Below are 20,394 nucleotides of genomic sequence, written 5' to 3' on the forward strand. Positions count from 1 at the left end.
AAAGGTGCCTTGATTTCAGAGCCCTTAATTGTGGTCCCTCTAAGTCTTTGGGTAGCGAGAGTCAGAATGAGGCAGAACAGCTGACTAATCATAAGTCAGCATTGGAGTTGAAGTCTTCATTCTACCACTTACTGGGTAAACTAATAATTTAATTTCACTGACCCTGAGGTTCATCATCTGTAGGTGTTGTGCCATGCTGGCCTATTGCCTGGCACTAGGGTAAACCCTCAATAAATTTTAACTGTTATCTTCTATTACACATGCACATGTGTATATACAGTATGCACACATATCATTCTACTTGCACATTCATATACATATATACAGGGCATGGCAAAAGTAGATTTTTAGTTATATGTACACAAAAGTTTATTCTTATACTAGAGGCCCGGTGCACGAAATTCGTGCACGTGTGTGTGTTTGTGTGTGTTTGTGTGTGTGTGTGTGTGTGTGTGTGTGTGTGTGTGTGTGTCTCAGCCCAACCTGCACCCTCTCCAATCTGGGACTCCTTGGGGGATGTCCGACTGCCTGTTTAGGCCCGATCCATAGGATCGGGCCTAAACAGGCAGTCGGACATCCCTTTCACAATCTAGGACTGCTGGCTCCCAACTACTCGCCTGCCTGCCTTCCTGATTGCCCCTAACCACTATGCCTGACAGCCTGATCACCCCCTAACCACTTCCCTGCCAGTCCCTGATACCCCGGTCACCCCCAAATGCCCTCCCTTGCATATTCCCTCTTTATTAGATAGGGTTTTTTCTTTAGCATATTGGACAGTCCTGTTTTGGCTCAGCGGATGGATGAAGCATTGGCCTGCAGAATCAAGGGTCCCAGGTTCGATTCTGGTCAAGGGCATGTACCTTGGTTGGGGGCACATACCCAGTGGGGTGTGTGCAGGAGGCAGCTGATCAATGTTTCTCTCTCATAGATGTTTCTAGCTCTCTATCCCTTTCCCTTCCTCTCTGTAAAAAATCAATAAAATATATATTATAAAAAAAAGAAACATTTAAGGTTCCTCCATATCTGCCTGGCTGATGTGACTCAATGGTTGGGACCCCAGGCTGCCACCGCTGGCAGGGGATGGGGCCCTGGCCAGGCTGAGACCCCAGCCCAGGCTGCTGCCTCAGTCCAGCCAAGCTGAGACCCCTGCCCAGGCTGCCATCTCAGCCTGTCTGTGGATAGTCCGGTGGGGGTGTGCGTCTCCAGCCCAGGCTGCCTTCACTGGCCTGAAGATAGCTTGGTGGGGGTGCACCACCCTGCCGTTGCTGCTGGCTGGGTGATCATGCAGTTGGGTGCCCGGCCCTGCAGGAATGAGACCCCAGCCCAGGCAGCCGCCTCGGCCAGGGATCATGCGGCTTGGGTGCCAGGCCCTGGCGGTCTGAGACCCCAGCCCAAGCAGCTCGGCTTGGGGGCGTGGCCCTGGCGGCCTGAGACCCCAGCCCAAGCCTGTGTGGCTTGCCAGCCATCCCGCGGCTTGGGGGCATGGCCCTAGCAGCCTGAGACCCCAGCCCAAACCGGCGGGGCTTGAGAGCCATCGCGCTTGGGGGCCAGGCCCTGGCAGCCTGAGACACCCCCAGCCCAAGCTGGCTCGGCTTGGGGGCGAGGCCTGGCGCCCTGAGACCCCAGCCCAAACCGGCGGGGCTTGCGAGCCATCAAGCGGCTTGGGGGCGAGGCCTGGAGGCCTGAGTTCCCCCAGCCCAAGCAGGTGTGGCTTGCCAGCCATCACGCGGCTTGGGGGCGTGGCCCTGGCAGCCTGAGACCCCAGCCCAAACCAGCAGGGCTTGAGAGCCATCGCGCTTGGGGGCCAGACCCTGGCAGCCTGAGACACCCCCAGCCCAAGCTGGCTCGGCTTGGGGGCGAGGCCTGGCGCCCTGAGACCCCAGCCCAAGCCTGTGCGGCTTGGGGGCGTGGCCCTGGCAGCCTGAGACCCCAGCCCAAACCGGCGGGGCTTGAGAGCCATCGCGCTTGGGGGCCAGACCCTGGCAGCCTGAGACACCCCCAGCCCAAGCTGGCTCGGCTTGGGGGCGAGGCCTGGCGGCCTGAAACCCCAGCCCAAACCGGCGGGGCTTGAGAGCCATCGCGCGGCTTGGGGGCAAGGCCTGGAGGCCTGAGTTCCCCCAGACCAAGCCAGTGTGGCTTGCCAGCCATCACGCGGCTTGGGGCGTGGCCTAACGGCCTGAGACCCCAGCCCAAACCGGCCTGGCTTGAGAGCCATCGCGCTTGGGGGCAGGCCCTGGCAGCCTGAGGCACCCCCAGCCCAAGCTGGCTCGGCTTGGGGGCAAGGCCTGGCGGCCTGAGATCCCCCAGCCCAAGCCAGCTCGGCTTGCCAGGGATCACTTGCGAGTCTCCGCTCCCAGCTCCTCCTGCCAGCGCGATTGGCACCCCAAGTCCCGCCCCCGCGCCTCCTGCTGGCCCAATCGTGGGCGTAGCAGAGTGATGTATTTGCATACTTCCCTTTTATTATGTAGGATTATTTATTAGTTACTAGAGTCCTGGTGCATGAAATTCGTGCACTGGGGGACTCTGGGGGGTGGTATCCCTCAGCCCAGCCTGCACCTTCTTCAATCTGGGACCCCTCGGGGGATGTCCGACTGCCGGTTTAGGCCCGATCCCTAAACCGGCAGTCGGACATCCCTCTCACAATCTGGGACTGCTGGCTCCCAACCACTCGCCTGCCAGCCTGATCACCCCCTAACCACTCCCCTGCCAGCCTGATTGATGCCTAACTGCTCCCCTGCCAGCCTGGTCGCCCCCAACTGCCCTCCCCTGCTGGCCCAGTCACCCCCAACTGCCCTTCCCTGCTGGCCTGGTTGCCCCTAACTGCCCTCCCCTGCAGGCCTGGTGACCACCAACTGTCCTCCACTGCTGGCCTGGGTCCCCCCACCAACTGCCCTCCTCTGCCGGCCCAGTCACCCCTAACTGCCCTCCTCTGCCAGCCTGGTCACCCCCAACTGCCCTCCCCTGCTGGCCATCTTGTGGTGGCCATCTTGTGTCCACATGGGGGCAGCCATCTTTGACCACATGGGGGCAGCCATCTTGTGTTGGAGTGACAGTCAATTTGCATATTACCTCTTTATTATATAGATTAGATGTTTATGTACTAACTGGCTGAAATGAATATGGGAAAAACGCACTCAATTGAACTCTGGAGTAAAAAACAGGTGATTTCTTTGAATAGGTGGTATTCTCTGATAAAGCATTTTGTCGTTGTTGTTGTCAAAGCTAAAAAAAAAATCTTCCCCTTCAGACTCTTTGCCCTTATAACGCCTGCCTCCTTACTTCATAGATACCTATCTAGCCACAAAAACCCTCATCCCTACCTCCTATGTTTCTAATGCAGAAGCCCCAAAATGGATATGCTGTTTGGCCTGTGCCGTTTTATCGAAATTTAAATTGCAAACATTTAAACATAAGATTTCACCAAGAAAACATTTCTGGTTTCTGTTCACAAATTGAATGATTGGGCAGCATTCCTGAGGGGCTAACAATCGTCCAGAGCTGAGCAGTGACTAGTTCTTCAGAGCCCTTGCCCCTCCCTACAGCCTCACACTTGCCCCCATTTCAGACATTTAGCTTCCTGACTTCTCGCCTGGAGGCATTTGAGACTCTTTTTTTTTTTTACACCTGTTCCAACCATTCCCTTTTGTTGAACTTCCACATCCTAGTCAGACCTCTAATACAATTACAATGTTATCGTGCAAACCTGATGAATCACTTGCTGGCATAGAGACTGGACTGGACTGTGAGCAGTTAAGACTAGGTCCACACAACTTCCCAATACAACTCAATCTTATCTTCAACTCCCAGGCCTGCCTCACCCAACACACATAGCTTCCCCTCCTCTTGGGTTCCCTTTCCTGCATCACTAAGCGCAAATAGCTCTTCCTTGGTCTCTACCTGGTCAGCCAAGAGCAACTCCCTCTGTGTCCTCTCAGATATAATTCAGTGAGTAACTCCAATGGCTATGTGTAGAGTTATGTAATCATATGTCCATCCCCTCCAGGAGACTGAGGAAGTAAAGGATAAAAACTGGGTCTTACTCATCTTTGCATGCCTAGAGCCTAATAGTGCTTGATAAAGAATCAAAGTTATAACTGGATGACATATACTAGGCCCATTTCAATCAGTCAGCTTGGGCTAAAATATGCTGTGGTACCAAATCTCAGTGGCTTATAAAAGCAAAGGTTTATTTTTGCATTGTGGATTGGCTGCATCCCAGACTCCATGTCTTTCTTCACTTTAGGATCCAGGTTGAAAGAAAAGTCCCAGGAGACTGCCAGGCTCATTGCAGAATGAGATTGGCTTCCTCATTCTGGCTCCTAAAACTTCCAGGCTTCTGCTTCGAAGTGACACACTTCACTTCTTCTCACATTCCATTGGCTAAAGCAAATCATATGCACCAGCAAGAAGCCAATGGGGCAGAGATGCAAAATCCTCTGAAAATACGAATGGCTTGCCATAGGGGTTTGGCTAAGTGGATAGAGCATCAGCCCTCGGACTGAAGGGTCCTGGGTTTGATTCCAATCAAGGACATGTACCTTGGTTGCAGGCTCAATCCCCGGCCCTAGTTGGGGAGCATGGGGAAGGCAACCAATCCATGTGTCTCTCTCACATGGATGTTTCTTGGTCTCTCCCCCTCCCTTTCACTCCCTGAAAAAGTATCCTTGGGAGAGGATTAACAACAAAAAGATGAATGGCTTGAACTTTAATACAATTCACCACATTGCCATCATATCCAGTTCACCTTTCCAGGGGCTTGGAAACCTGTAGAACACGTTTCTCAGGCTTCTGTCAGTTGGCTTCTGCTAAGAGGAAGCCCACACCGCACCCACGGGAGAAAAGGGAGTGTGAGGTTGGGAGAAGCCAGAGCCTTTGCTCCCTCCCTATCGTAGGGGGCTCCTCCGGTGGAGGCTCTATTTCCTCCGGTGCCAACCTGCCAGATGAGCATGCTAGCTTTCTTCTGCTGGTAGCCCCAAATGCTATGACCTGAGAGTCACATACTTTGATCCAGTCTCCTAATCTATAGGATGGGATCTGTGTAGGATATGATGATGTGACCTGCTCACATCATCCAGTTGTTTCACAAATAAAATGTTCATGTCCATGAACATGTGAAAAATAAAATGCTGGACAAACAAGGTGCTGGAGGGTGTACAAAATGAGGCAACATGGCGCAGCAGGAAAGAAAATGAGACTGGGGATCCTAACTCTCAGGTTCACAGGATCTTGCCCTGCCACCAACTTATCCAGGGAACACCGTGTTCTCTGTTTTCCCAATCTGTAAGCTGGAGGATAATGGAGTGCTTGCAGTGGCACGAATGAGAATATCTGTGAAGAAGTAGATGGTCAAGTGTAAAAAGCTTACCAAATGTTAAATGAATTCACTAGTTATAAGCAGAAAAAAACTTTATTTCTATCAAATCAAAAAGTATGAATAAGCTTCAAGCAAGAAAGTAAAAATAATAATACAATGAACAGTTAGAACACTTACAGATTAGGTTTCTATAGTCAGCATTAAGCACATACACCCAAATCAAGAGGGCCGAGGGCTCTCCCTGAGGGAAAGCACTGACTCATCGTAAACACGTGACTTCTGGGAAAGCGAGCTGAGGGTTCACAGGGCAGTAAACCAGAGACAAGTTGTCCTTGGGTTGGAGAACTGATTTGAGCTTGAGAGGGATCACAGTGAAATGCCATTGGAACTCAATTTCCCCCAGAGATCTGTTCATCTCAAAAACAAGAGTATATAAAAATCAGTAGTACAAATTCTCATAAAACTAGGAAGGCCCTCTGACCCCTGACGCCTTGGCGCTAACATAAAGACTGAGTTTTTGTTTTTCTTGCCTTTTCTATAAATTAAATACAATTCAGTTTGTTTTTATTGAGTACATTTCTGACTGTATAGCCAAAGCTTCAAAATAAAGAAAAAAGTTTTAATGGAATGGAGTTAGGCACACACTCACCCCAGGGAGAATCGTCTGGGTACACTGCTGTTCGAAAAGTTTTAAGCAGGAAATCTTTTATTTCAAAGATACGGAACTTCTTGGGATAGCCTAATTATCACTAAGGAAGGAAGGAATATCCATGCCATACTAGAGCTTTCTCCTTTTTGGAAATGTTTTACCATCTCTATCTCTTTGTCATTCTGTCTCACACACACTCACTACTTAGATAATGGCATTTATTTTGGCAAGAACTGTGCAATTTGCTAAAGGAAAGATAAGATATGGCACTTATAAACAATTGTAATTATAATTCATCTCAACAGGTGCAGGAAGCAGATATTTCTTCACAGCTGAAATATGGCCTCATGGGTCCCTGACATCTGGGTCATGCACACGTCTCCCCTGGAAACCAGACTGGGCCCGTTATATACGGAAAGGGGTGATAACTTATGACCAGACCACATTCTTCTTTTGAGACACCAAACAGACACAAGGGAGTTACTAAGAATGGAGGGGGAGAGAGAAGCAATTCATACCGTGAACATCATCTGCCTTATGAATGGCCTTTCCAGCAAAATTAACTGCAGCAAGAAAATATAACTGCTATCTGTTAACGGAAAGGTGATAAGGGAAATTCATCAGGTAGATATGGATGCCTCCCAAGATCCTGTAACGCAGGCAGAGTACAGATGAGACACGTGCCCTCCGTGTATTCAGTGTGCAACTGCCACTGGGACCCAGTGAGGGCCCATCTCCTGTCTCAGCACCAGAGCGCCAAAAACAAAGGTGCCAGGCGGGAGCAAATAACGTTGCTTTACCTACAAATGAGAGTGGAGAGCTCAAACTAAAGAAAGGTACCAAAAAGGCCATTTTCCATTTCCTGGTTAATCCCTATAGGTCCATGAAAAGAGTTCACGTAAACAGGATTATTTCCGTTCTTAAATACAAGGAGGCAAGGTAATTGAACTATCTATCATTTAGGGTAATTGTTAAGGATTTAATTAGACAATGCTTGTAATGCGCCTAGCATGAAATAGCAATGACCAGCAACTGCTAAGAATGCCTATACCATAACACTTGGAAATTTGTGATGTTTATGATTTGAGCAAATACCCAGCATGCCCGTGAATTGTTTAGACAAACTGCTACAGTCAAATACTGAACGTAGGTTCCAGTAAATTAAATTTTGTAAAAGCCCTATGTATGGATTTGCACAGGTATCTTTCTAACATTATTGTCTCAACGTTTTGAGTGGCAGAAAAAAACCACAGCAGCACCTCTCTCACCCATTGCTCTTCTTTCCTTTCTCTTCCCTATGGGGGTTTGGGGGGTGAGGGGATCAGGAGGGGAAGGGAGGAGGGGGCACATCTGAGCGTGGCTCCAGGAGGGGACAGGGAATGACCTGAGGAAAGTGGGGAAGACAGGAAGCCAGTCTCCCGAGTTGGCCAGAACTGTGTATGATAAGCAGCGCCACCACATCAGATGGTAGGCGAAGGTGTGGATTTGGCATTCAGAATCCTGGTGATGTAATATAGAGAGATGGTTCAAGTCAGGGTTACCCTGTGTTAGGTGCACACTCACCATTGGTTCACCTGCCAGCACTTTAGGAAGGACCAGTTTATCAGGGCCTTGACTGGGGTCGCAGCGAGTACTTTGTTCTAATCTCAGGAAAGAAGTGAGGCTCCCAGGAGCCCTGACCTACCTGTGAGCACCATGGCTGAGGGTAGCTAAAGGGTAATGGTCCCTTTAAGGGCACAAAACCATGGACACAAAAGAGTTGGTGAAAGACATGAGTTTCCCTTCTCCATAGGTTAGCCAGAACTCAAGCCAGCTTACATTAATAGCCTTTTATCTTGTCTATAAATGAATCGTTTCAGAGGAGTATCAAGACTCAGACTTTCCTCTAGCAGCTTCCTTTGTGTAAGCAAAGGGAAAACTAAGAACAGTACCATGTAAAGCGGAATGTCACATAGGAGAATATTTTTTATGTGAGGCCACTCTTAAATACAAGAAAAAAAAAAAGACAAGCAAGCTCACTCAGAAAACAGGTGGTTGACATCCAGGAGCAAACTCCGGCTGCAGAGTCAGGAAAACCTGAGCGTGAGTCCTGGCTGCAATTTATTGGCAGCAGGGGCCTGGGCCACACTTCACATCTCTGACCTTGCCTTCTCTTATAAATGTGGGATCATGCCTATCTCCTAGGATGCTGGAAAGATGAAATGCAGGATGGGTCACAGTTGTGAGGGCATGAAAGTTTGATCCTGTATTTTTTATTATTGTATTATTTTCCACGAACAGCTGTAAACCTATTTTTGTCCCACCTCATATTTATAAAGGCTCTGAAACTGCACGTCAGTCAGTAGGCCTTTGATAAGTGGTACCTATTTTATGCTTGCATTAAAGGTAATGGGTATTAAACACAGCAATGGTTAAGTTCTAAACGAGTGGGACGCCTGTCAGGATAATGGAGAGAAAGTGAACTGAGAGCTGGTTAGAACCACAGCATGTGAGGACAGGGAGGAATCTCAGACTATCCAAACGATTTCTGCGTAACAGCGAAGGAGCTGTGTGTGTGGCAGTAGAATGAAAACCAAGAAAAGCTGTCCCTTGGATTTTACTTTTCACAAAATATTTTCAAAATTTTTTCACAAAATCATTGAAGGAATGTGTTGAAGAAAACCAGAAATTATATATATATATTTTAGGCCACTGAGCATGAAACAAGCATCGTCTTCCAAAGACCATGGAAAAGGTGTGTGACTTTTTTTGGTCTCACCTAGCAAAGGGCCACCCCGGTTGGTGGGCAGTCTCAGAAACAGCAAACACCGTGAGACACAGTGTCACACGCTGCAGTTGTTATTTTGCTGGAAGGGAGATGGGAGTGAAGGATGAAGGAATATGGAATCAGGGATCAGGTCATTTCCTACCCTTTCCCCAAAGAGGCCAAAGGCAGTAAGTCCACTGAAGGCCCTCCCAGGGATAGTAAAGGACCCTCGCTAGGGACAATCACAATGCATGAAGAGGGATATATTTTTTAAGGCAACAGGAATAAACTTCATTCTTCTTCCCAGAGGAGAGCAAGAATTATACAAGGTGGCCACCAAGTCTGAAAACCAAGCAAAGCGTTAACAAATGATTTATTGATATTACATTACAGTGAATGACAAAATAGTGTTATCTGTCTTTTTAGACTTTATGGCCACCCTATAGAATCTTTGGAATAGAAAAAAAAATTAAGATTTTGTTTTCTCGTCATTGTAAAGCTGTCATCCTTAGTCTAGGCACAGCTAGTGCAACTTGTCTCCGCAACCCCACAGGCTCCATTCCCTTCGCCAACACTTCACTCACAGGAGAAAAACACTGTCGGCATCAACATTTAGCAGCATTTTCAAAATACATTTTTTTTTATCTTGAATAAAAAGTAAACAATTCTTTAAAAAAAAAACCAATTCTTTTAGTCCAGTAACTCCCTATGGTCTTAATTACATCTAGTATATGAGATATGATCTTTTAACATTTATGTAGGTGAATATTTCTTACTTTGAGGATTTACAATGACGATTTTTTTTTCCACAAAGAAAGGAACAGTACCCACCCATGAGAGTCAGATCAGCAGTGTAAAGTAGACCCTCAAAGAGCTCAGTTCTGGTGCATCAAGTGATCTGACATCATCCCCTAGCTCTCTGCTCCTACAAAGGAATCTCAGCGGGCTAAAAGCAGTAAGTATCTGTAGGGAGAAAGGGAGGGGAGGCAACAGATGTTTAAACAACAACAAAAACACCATCTAATAAAAATAGCAGAAGCCAAATCCTCTCATTCCAGGATGTCTGAAGAGCAGAGCTTCTATGGAGCATGGATGCAAGGGAGATGCCTCTCCTAACAAAAGAAAATAAGTTGTGGGTACAGTCACTCAAAGTCAGAGAAGCGACCACTGCGAGCAACTGGCTTCAACCTCCTTGTCTCCAGGGGAGGATATACCAGAGAACGTGGACAAAGCCTGGCCTACAGCCCTGGGCATCCTCAGGCCACTGGTGCTATGGTCCAACAGCCATTAGGGGGTGGGGAGAACCAAGAGACCACCACCACCACATGTAAAAAGGCTGCCACTACGGCAACAGGAAGGTCAAAAATCAGCTAGAGCTTGGGTCATACAGCATCTGAAATCCAGCCTGTCCTCGTTTCCTTGCGAAGGGCTTGACGGGCGTGTGCAGAGGCATCTTCAACATGTGCGGGTGACCCTTCTTCCCGAAGGGCAGAACAGCCTCTTCGTTGCCTCCTTTCACTCATCAGTTTTCGTATCAGTTCATCATTTAAACTAGAAAAGAAACTGCAAGCTATCTCAGCTGGCTTCTACTGGGACCACACTACACAGACAACGGAAACATCTGTAGGGAGAAAACACATCTTCCGGGTTCTTCCCCTGGCCGGGCTCAGCATGCTTCTCTGGACTGAATAGGCGTGATCTTGTTGGAGAAAACCGTGTAAACACAGGGCCAGATTTTGTCAGTGTCCGTTCCAGAAAACTGGTGGAGCACTCCTCGGGACCTGAAACACAAAGCCCAGCACACACAGGCACTGTAGGTAAAATGCCAGCACAATGGCATAGTCTCTATCACGAATGGCCCCTTCCGGTGTGATCAGCACCCCCCACTGTGGGTGTCTAACTAAGGCCATAGCTTTCACAATTCTGGCATGCTCGCCACAATGCCCCCTGTTCTTCTCCCCTTTAAAACATATCGAAGAGCATTACTCCTTGGGGACAATCCCAAGTCTGCCTCACGACACATTTCTCAAAAGGGAACCACTGACAACATTTGGTACTCTAAAACCCAAATTACCACCATGATCGTAAAATATGGAATGAGTCACAGTAATCTGATCAGGAACCTCTGACCTAAAGGATGGCTAAATTGTTTGGAGGCTACAAGGTCAGAAATGGATCATAGCACAAGCTGTACATTGCTGTCCAGAATGCAGGTCCGCAGACGGGTTTCATTGTTGCTAATATAAAAATTGGGAATTTTCCCACCCAAGAGCCAGATGTCTGCTTCTCTTGGAAAAGAGGAATCATTGGTCACACGGAGCCTGGGGGGACCCCTGTGGTGATAACTGACTGGAACTGCATAGAAGCCATACAGTTCAACTGTCACTCAACTGCCCCTGCACACGCCCACTTCCACCTCCCCCACCCCCTCCACCCCCTCTGATGACATTCATTTCCAGGACCTGCCTGGTCCCTTTAGCCATTTGAATTTGCAATCCACAACTTATAGTTTTCGCTTTTCTTTGTAAAACTCCTTCCAGACACATCTAGGCCAAAAGTCCCTTCTAATCTTGTATCTGAATAAGATATTTATGTGTGGCATTTTCCTTTTTCTTTTTAAATGGCTGAAATAATGCTTTACATTTTGACACTAAGTCTACATGCAATTTCCAACTGAACAGGGATGATCAGGTGTCAGAGCCTGTACTGGGCATTGTCTCCCACAAACAACTCCAGTATTTCATCCTGGGAATGTGCTAGGCCAGTGGTCAGCAAACTCATTAGTCAACAGAGCCAAATATCAACAGTACAACTATTGAAATTTCTTTTGAGAGCCAAATTTTTTAAACTTAAACTTCTTCTAACGCCACTTCTTCAAAATAGACTCGCCCAGGCCGTGGTATTTTGTGGAAGAGCCACACTCAAGGAGCCAAAGACCCGCATGTGGCTCGAGAGCCACAGTTTGCCGACCACGGTGCTTTAGCTGAAAGAAACATCCCCCATCTCTACCCAAGGCCCTTCCCATGAGGCTCCAGACCTCTCTAATTGGCCGACTGCCACGAAAACACTGAAGTGCACTCACTTGTATCGTTTAACCACCGGCTTGGCCACCTCTTTGTACTGTCTTAGCCTGACGTTGACTGCTTCCGGTTTATCATCCTCCTGCTGGACCAGCCGTTCACCGGTGACATCATCAACCCCCTACAAATGCCAGAGATACCAGTTAATATGGGCATCGGTCAGGCCATTCCATAGTAAAACACTTTCCTGTGAAAACCATGTCTTCACCTTTGATTCCCACCACATAATGGTTAGGCCTGGGCACCAGTGGTAACAGGGAAGGCACTTGAAAAGAAATGGCACTCTTAACAGCATGCAAACCCTACTTCATGAGAGCTGACATTAAATCTTTATTAACTTCTCAGATCTTTCCAAACAGGTTCCTGTGCTGTTGATAACTGATACCGTCAATTCAGTTTAAATTTCCATGCAGCCTCCCTCTGCCAACAAGCAACATTTCAACAAAATGGAGATGCTCTCTAAAGCCTGAGTTCTTAATATAGAAAATGAAATGTTTCAAGGAAACAACTGGCTTACTTAGGGAAAGCACTAACCGAGAAGATCTTTTCAGTCCTGTCTCAGCTAACTTTCAAATTCTATCATGTAGCTTTTCTAAGAGTAATCTTACTTACTCAGGTTATTTTACTAAATCAAATAATGATTTATCTTAAGGTAAGTTAGCGCTGGCCGATTTGGCTCAGTGGTTAAGCCATCAGCTCATGGACGAGAGGGCCATGGGTTGGATTACCAGTCAAGGGAACCTGCCTAGGTTGCAGGTTCAATCCCAGTCCTGGTTGGGGTGTATGCGGGGAATGGCAGATCAATGTGCCTTTCTCATCATCAGTGTTTCTCTCCCCTTCCCTTCCTTCCATTCTGTCTAGAAATCAATGGGGAAAATATCCTTGGGAGAGGATTAAAAAAATAATTTTCTTAATAAAGGTAAATTAAAATAGGCATGAATCATACACTCATGATAATCAGGAACAAACATTCTGAGAACTGAAAAATGTCAATAAAAAAAAAAAACACACCCTGATTTTTAAATGTATTTTAACCTCCTCAGGAACCCTATATAGAAATAGTAAATTGGACAGATCAGAATTTTGCCTCCCAAGTCCATGGCCATTCTGCACCAGGGGAGATGGTCGAAAGAAATAAATCTGTCAAAAGGCAGGCTAGAGCAGAACCAAAGTGCTCAGGCAACTCAACTGGATAATCAGAAACTGGCTATAAATTTGAAACTCGCTACAATTCCATTACAGCTCAGGGTCTTGGTACATAATTTACACTGATGACTTATTGGTGAGCCACATGTGTATTCCATTGCTGCTACCCTGACACAATAGGAGCAAGCGATGGGGATGGGAGAGGCTATACATCACCTATATCCCCCTCTCCTTTTTCATACGTTTAGCTGCAAAGCTCAGAAGTCATTTCCAGGACTTCAGAGCACCAGCAAATACAGCTGCTTCTGGAAAGAGCAGGAGGATGCTAGGGCAACAGCACTGTCCTTCTGGGGGAGCTCTCAGACCCCAGGGGCTGGTCGAGCTGGCCCAGACAAGCACTTTTACTGCTGTCTTTGGAAGCGGCATTGTAACTGCAGGTATTCTTTTTGGGAAACCCAGTCTTTGGAAAGTGTTAAATCATCTCAAATTTTTTTTTTTAATATATTTTATTGACTTTTCACAGAGAGGAAGGGAGAGGGATAGAGAGTTAGAAACATCGATCAGCTGCCTCTTGCACAACCCCTACTGGGGATGTGCCCACAACCAGGGTACATGCCCTTGACCGGAATCGAACCTGGGACCTTTCAGTCCGCAGGCCGATGCTCTATCCACTGAGCCAAACCGGTTTCGGCAATCATCTCAAATTTTATGAGAATCTTTGCAAAAGCAGGTCTAGGCAGAGCCAAAATGCGAAGCATCTGTGCTAGACGTCAGTGCATATTCGGAACGTTCTTCCCCACCCAATGTTTTCCCCCGCTGGTAGCTTCTTGGGATGAAAAAGAGAAAGAAATCTAATAAAGAAATTCCAGAACTACTTACATTTAAAAAGAAGACTTAAAAAGGAGACTAGGCCCTAGCCAGTTTGGCTCAGTGGATAGAGCGTCGGCCTGCAGACTAGAGTCCCAGGTTCAATTCCAGCCAAGAGCACATGCCCGGTTACGGGCTCGATCCCCCCCAGTAGGGGATGTGTAGGAGGCAGCCAATCAATGATTCTCTCTCATCATTGATATTTCTATCTCTCTCCCTTCCTCTTTGAAATCAATAAAATATATATATATTTAAAAGAAACAAAATATTGTTTTAAAAAAATGGAGACTAGTGCGCAGCCCAAATGAGCAAGACTCATTGGAACTTGACTGAACCTCTAGCTAGCAAGGTATCCTTAATGTTCTAATTTTCCAAAATCCCATCCAGCAATTGATGTTATAAACTTTAATTTACATTCCTTAACTACTAGTAAATGAGCCTTTTAAATATTGGTTGGCTATATATATATTTGCTCATTTTTCAATAGTCCCTTCCTATCTTTTACCCACTTCTCAACTAAAATGTCTTGGTTCTTTTTTGTTAGTTTGTGAGCGCACTTTGTATATTCTTACATGCACAAGAGGTGGATTGAAGTCCAGGTTATACACCCTCCCGCTAGGAGGGTGAATCCAACGTCGGCTGAGACGATCTCTGAGTGTTTCAAATGGAATGTTCAGAGTGATCACGAGGTCCAGGTCACAGATTCTGTCTAGGGCTTCAGCCTGAACTAATGTCATGGGAAAACCTAAACGCCAAACAAAACACAACAAACGCAAGACATTTCTCAATTCCAATTAGTCATTGAAATATAACCCACCCCAAAATTAATGAGAAGAAAACAGGCTACTTTCCAATGTGGGTCCAGCTTTTGGAGTACTAGGGGAATAAGGAGCCACATGATAAAAGTAGAAAGTGCACTAAACTAAAAGTCACTAGACAAGTCCCAGCTCCAGTCCCGGCTCTGCTCTTAACTACCTGTGTGACCTTGGACAAGGTACATCACCCCCATCTCCTCTTCTGCTAAAGAAGTGAAGGGTCAAAGCAGTGTTTGTGCCCTCTTAGCTCTAAACGTTTGAGTACAGGCAGTCCTCGGGTTACGTCGGACTCAACGTACGTCGTTTCGTGGTTACGTCGCCATCTCCCATTTATTTATATTTTTAAAAAAGTTTCGTCATTTTGACGTATGTACACATGTGCTTTATGTTTTTTATTATTTATTTACCACAAGTGAAGGTCAGGAATTGTTATCTTTCTTTTAAATTTCTTTTACTGTTTCACTTCATTACTGCTGTGTATGTGCTCCATGTGAGTGACATAGGCGCCCATGTAGGTGGGTTCCGACTTACGGCGAAAATTGCATTACATCGCCGTAGGAATGGATCTCCGATGTAACCCAAGGACCCACTGTATATTATTCCTAGGTTACCATAAAAAAGTGTGTGTGTGTGTGTGTGTGTGTGTGAGAGAGAGAGAGAGAGAGAGAGAGAGAGAGAGAGAGAGAGAGAGAGAGGGGATTAAAGTAGGCTCTTTCACCCAGGCTTCATTTGAAACTGTACCTTAACAAGGTGGGCAAAAGTCCATTTTCAAAAAGAACTGGTGGTCTTAAAACTACCTGGATACTGCAAAATGTATGAACCCAGCCTGGTTTTCCACAGGTGGGAAAACAAACAGCAAAGTTGAATTTGGGCTCATGCACATCTCTTCCCTTTTTTCTTAAAGGCAACCTCGGGAGTTAGGTAACTCCAAATTATGTTCTCTCCCCCGCCCCTACCTCTGCCCCCAGGGATTAACCTGCATTAAATGTTGCTCCAAGTTTGGCTGGGGTGGGACTACACAGTGGTATATTTTTTCCTAAAAAGAATCATTTCAGGCTGTCTGCTCCTGAAACCTTTCTGTATCTAACAGCAGTTGTTTTTTTTTTTTAATGTCCTTTAAATTTTAGGAGAGTCAGGAGGATGGAAAGCTGAATGGAAATTGTAACAGGAAGTGCAATATCCAGAAGATAAACTTTTTAAACCACTTCAGGTAAGGACACCAGCCTCTCTCCGCCTTTCCCTCGATGGAAATTACAAGATGACAATGTGAAGAAAGGTCTTTCTGGCCCTGAAACACTCGCTATTCAAAGAACTCCTTTTCCTACTGCAGGAAGTCAGCTGTTCAATCATGAATGTCTTACGTTCTGTGTTGATATTCTAAAGTGGTATGAATGTCAAGATTTTCAGAGTGCTTTATGGGTTAAATGTGATCAAATCCACCCAACTTCAGGTACCAACCACTGCTGAAAACTCCAGTACTCCCCTCAAAGCCTTCCTTATTGGCTGTCCATGAGGCCAGGCCCCTCTCTCCAAATCCCTCTCAGGCTCCTCATCAATCATCTTCCCCATAAAGAAACAGGCCCTTCTTGCCTCCTCTCCACATAGCGGGACTATGGGCTAAGTCATGGATGAAATTCCTGCCTTTCCTGGGTCCTACATGTTTCCCAGTTGCAATCTAGCTCACCTGTTCCCACAATTTCACTTTCAGGCTGCCCATGATACCATTTTCCTTATCTACACTTCTCTAATTTATTCTTCATTTGCCCATTATCAAGTGACATGAAGCCCAAAGATGCCTCGGGCCACATCAGCTTACTTTCGGTATTGCTCTCTGCAGGCCTCATTAGCTCTTTTTCTATCGTTGAAGGTGTCAAGGATACCTCTGCCGTAGGGCCTTTGCATTTGCTGTTCTATTCCCCAAATGTTCTTCCTGCAGATCTGACTCCTTATCATTTGGGACATATGTGCATATCTCTCAGGGAGACTTCTTGAACTAGTAAATTTAAAATAGCCCCATTCTCACTCTGGCAGGTTTGGATCAGTGGATAGAGCCTCGGCCTAAGGACTGAAGGGTCCTGGGTTTGATTCCAGTCAAGGGCACATGCCCAGGTTGTGGGCTCAATCCCTAGTGGGAGGCATGCGGGAAGCAGCCGATCGATGATTCTCTCTCATCACTGATGTTTCTATCTCCTTCTCCCTCTCCCTTCCTCTCTGACATCAATAAAAAAATATTTTTAAAAAAATAGCCCCATTCTCCTCCCATTTTCTATCTCATTAATTTTTTAAAAATATATTTTATTGATTTTTTACAGAGAGGAAGAGAGAGGGATAGAGAGTTAGAAACATCGATGATAGAGAAACATCGATCAGCTGCCTCTTGCACAACCCCTACTGGGGATGTGCCTGCAACCAAGGTACATGTCCTTGACCGGAATCGAACCTGGGACCTTTCAGTCTGCAGGCGACGCTCTATCCACTGAGCCAAACCAGTTTCGGCCTATCTCATTAATTTTTATTTTCTATTATTTATTACTATAATTTTTTAGTATTATTTTCTATCCCTACATCACTTCCTGAGAAAAGGGACTTTTGATCATTGCTATGCCTTCCTTAAAATAATCAACACAGATGGGCAAATTAGTATATGGCCATATTTCCAAAGTTTATGCCCTGTTAAACTTGCTTATATATATTTTTTTCAAGATGAAGCCTTTTTAAAAATATATATATTTTATTGATTTTTTATAGAGAGGAAGAGAGAGGGATAGAGTGTTAGAAACATCGATGATAGAGAAACATCGATCAGCTGCCTCTTGCACAACCCCTACCGGGGATGTGCCTGCAACCAAGGTACAAGCCCTTGTCCGGAATCGAACCTGGGACCTTTCAGTCCTCAGGCCGACGCTCTATCCACTGAGCCAAACCGGTTTCGGCTGTAAGGTTGCAGTTACATATTGGGTTTACAGAGCTCAAAAGAGTCATATAATTTCATGGAATTAAATTACGACTTTTAAAATGAGTTGGACTGGTCAAATAAGTATGGTCACTGAATGGAAAATTGGAAGACAACTACCCTAATACTACATTCAAATATTGGCAAGTCTGGGTCACAATAAGTACAGAAACAAGCAAAAAGCAGTCAGGAATTTCATAGCAATTCTAGGGTCAGTTATTAGGGCTTGAATTTTTTCTTCTTGTACTCTCTTCTAGCAATTTGTTTTTATTATATTTGACCAAAGGGTTGTTTTGCAATTGATTGGGGGAAAAATAAAATTGAACTTTCACTACAGATAGTTTGTTCCAGATTTCCCTTGTACTTCCTTTCTAATTTCTCCAATGAGGGAAACTATCCAAGGGCACTAGCATATAACTTTTGATGGTGTTTACTAATATTACAGAAGGGATATAAATTAAGTTGCATCTCTCCCCCCCAAAAAAGACACAACAGAGAGAACCAAATGTGCAGTATGTTCCAACACTATTCTTATGACAAGGAAAGATAGAACAAGTTCACACAGAAGTGGGGAAAGGCTTATCTTGCAGGTAACATCTCAGTTCACTGGTTTTCATGTGCCTGACCCAAGGTATACACGTGTTCCCACTACGCAAAACGGTTGTTGCAGCTTTACAGATAGCATCAGAAGAAACTGCTTTCATGTCCTCATAGCTAGCCTCTTCTGACCCAGCTTGCATTCAGGCTGGTTTCAACACAGAAATTCAACAGAGACCTTGTGTTTCTGATCTTGTAGCACCCAGTCACACTGCCTCTGGCTCAGCATCCCCCTCATATGAAGGCACCCACACATTGGGAAATTATGCTGGAAAGTATGTTCATGGTGGCTTTCCTTTGCCACAAAAAGACGGGTGATTCCTTTCTACTCTTCTACACTTTTTTTTTTCTTCTAATTGTGAACATAGTGTTTTCAGAATGGTGGGGAAAATGGTGCCTTTAAATAAAGAATTGTTGACTATGCCTGGCTGGCATGGCTCAGTGGTTGAGTGTCGATCTATGAACCAGGAAGTCATGGTTCGATCCCCAGTCAGGGCACATGCCCGGGTTGCAGGCTTGACCCCAGTGTGGGGCTCTTTAAAGTGGGGAGTGTAGGAGGCAGCCGATCAATGATTCTCTCTCATCATTGATGTTTCTATCTCTCCCTTCCTCTCTGAAATTAATGAAAATGATTTAAAAATTTTTCTTAAAATAAGAATAGCTAACTTTTAGATTTTTTAAAATCTCAACATAATTTCTATTAGATCCAGTTATGACTAGCTGGCATTGAGGGAAGTGAAAGGTCAAATCGTATTTGCCCAAATCAAGTACACCATGGAAACCTTGGCCTTAGGTAGTAATGCCTGGCACACAGTGGGCCAACATTTGAATGGAACACTAGTTTTCCATTTTTCCAGTTTTCCATTCAGTGACCATATTATTTGACCAGTCTAACTCATTTTAAAACCCTAACTTAATCCCATGAAATTATATGCCTCTTTTGAGCTCTGTAAACTCAATATATAACATTCTTTCTAATAAGAAATGGTATGACTGATTTAAATGTCAATTTATTAAACAACTTCTCTGATTATTAAGTTTAAAAACAAACTGAATTTTGTAATTGGGGCTTTATAGCACCTGGGTGTGTTCTTGAGCCCCAGACATATAATAACTACCAGGAAGATAGCAATGTGATTCTGTCTAAGTTATCAAGGAGATGATTTGGATCCACGTGGGCCCTCAGGGCTCAAGTCAACCTATGGCTACTTAGACTGGAGGGTGGGGAAAGAGTCTCAGAAGAGTCGCGATAAAGCCATGCCTCCTTTATCTTTCCCAGAAAATACCTTTACAATATTACACACACGCCCTCAACCAGATCCTTTCAACAACTCCTTCCCCCAACAGCTCGCTGGATCTGGGATTGGGGATGCCAGAGAGAGAACATTGGGAGCAGGCCTGGGCGCTATGCTATTAGTCTAGTCCCATGGTCGGCAAACTGCGGCTCGCGAGCCACATGCGGCTCTTTGGCCCCTTAAGTGTGGCTCTTCCACAAAATACCACGGCCTGGGCGAGTCTATTTTGAAGAAGTGGCATTAGAAGAAGTTTAAGTTTAAAAAATTTGGCTCTCAAAAGAAATTTCAATAGTTGTACTGTTGATATTTGGCTCTGTTGACTAATGAGTTTGCCGACCACTGGTCTAGTCTATTAGTCTAGACTCACTCCCCCTACACTGCACCCTACGCTGGCCTAGAAGATGAGCTTTCTGGTACTGGGCCTGGTACATTCTACACCGAAACCCCAGCAAAGAGAAGGCAGTGAGCCTTCCACATGAAAGCACTCTCTCACTGATTGCCAGACCCTGCCTTTCCCTGCATCACCCACTCTTCACTAAATCTTCAAGATGACAGCTGGAATTAAAAAGGTTTCTGCAGCCCTAGCTGGTTTGGCTCAGTGGATAGAGCATTGACCTGCAGACTGAAGGGTCCCAGGTTCAATTCCGGTCAAGGGCACTTGCTTGGGTTGTGGGCTCAACCCCCAGTGGGGGTTGTGCAGGAGGCAGCCAATCAATGATTTTCTCTCATCATTGATATTTCTCTCTCCTTCTCTCTTCCTCTCTGAAATCAATAAAAATATATTTTTAAAAAATGTTTCTGCAGCCAAAATCAATCTATGTTCCTTCCTCAAATCCTTTTTTTAAAAGGCCATTTTGTAAAGCAGTAGCTTCCAGTGGCCCTGACTAGAGCACAGAAGGAGGATAATAGAGTTTCTATTGTGTGTTTTTCCT

At 45.6% G+C, this 20,394-nt stretch overlaps 1 protein-coding gene across 1 annotated transcript in view; it reads right to left on the minus strand.

Moving 5' to 3' along the window:
• Window positions 1–5,445: 5,445 nt before the first annotated feature.
• The window catches only part of AK4 (adenylate kinase 4), a 62,694-nt gene continuing 47,745 nt past the window's right edge, over window positions 5,446–20,394 (minus strand). Inside the window, exons 4-6 of the mRNA XM_079776859.1 lie at window positions 14,375–14,547; window positions 11,792–11,910; window positions 5,446–10,490 (exon numbers count right to left, since the gene is read on the minus strand). Coding sequence (XP_079632985.1) covers window positions 10,376–10,490; window positions 11,792–11,910; window positions 14,375–14,547 — 407 coding nt within the window. The 3' untranslated portion in view covers window positions 5,446–10,375. The remainder of the gene's footprint in view (window positions 10,491–11,791; window positions 11,911–14,374; window positions 14,548–20,394) is intronic.

The sequence above is a fragment of the Cnephaeus nilssonii genome (genome assembly GCF_951640355.1).
Source record: "Cnephaeus nilssonii genome assembly, chromosome: 7".
Taxonomy (NCBI): domain Eukaryota; kingdom Metazoa; phylum Chordata; class Mammalia; order Chiroptera; family Vespertilionidae; genus Cnephaeus; species Cnephaeus nilssonii.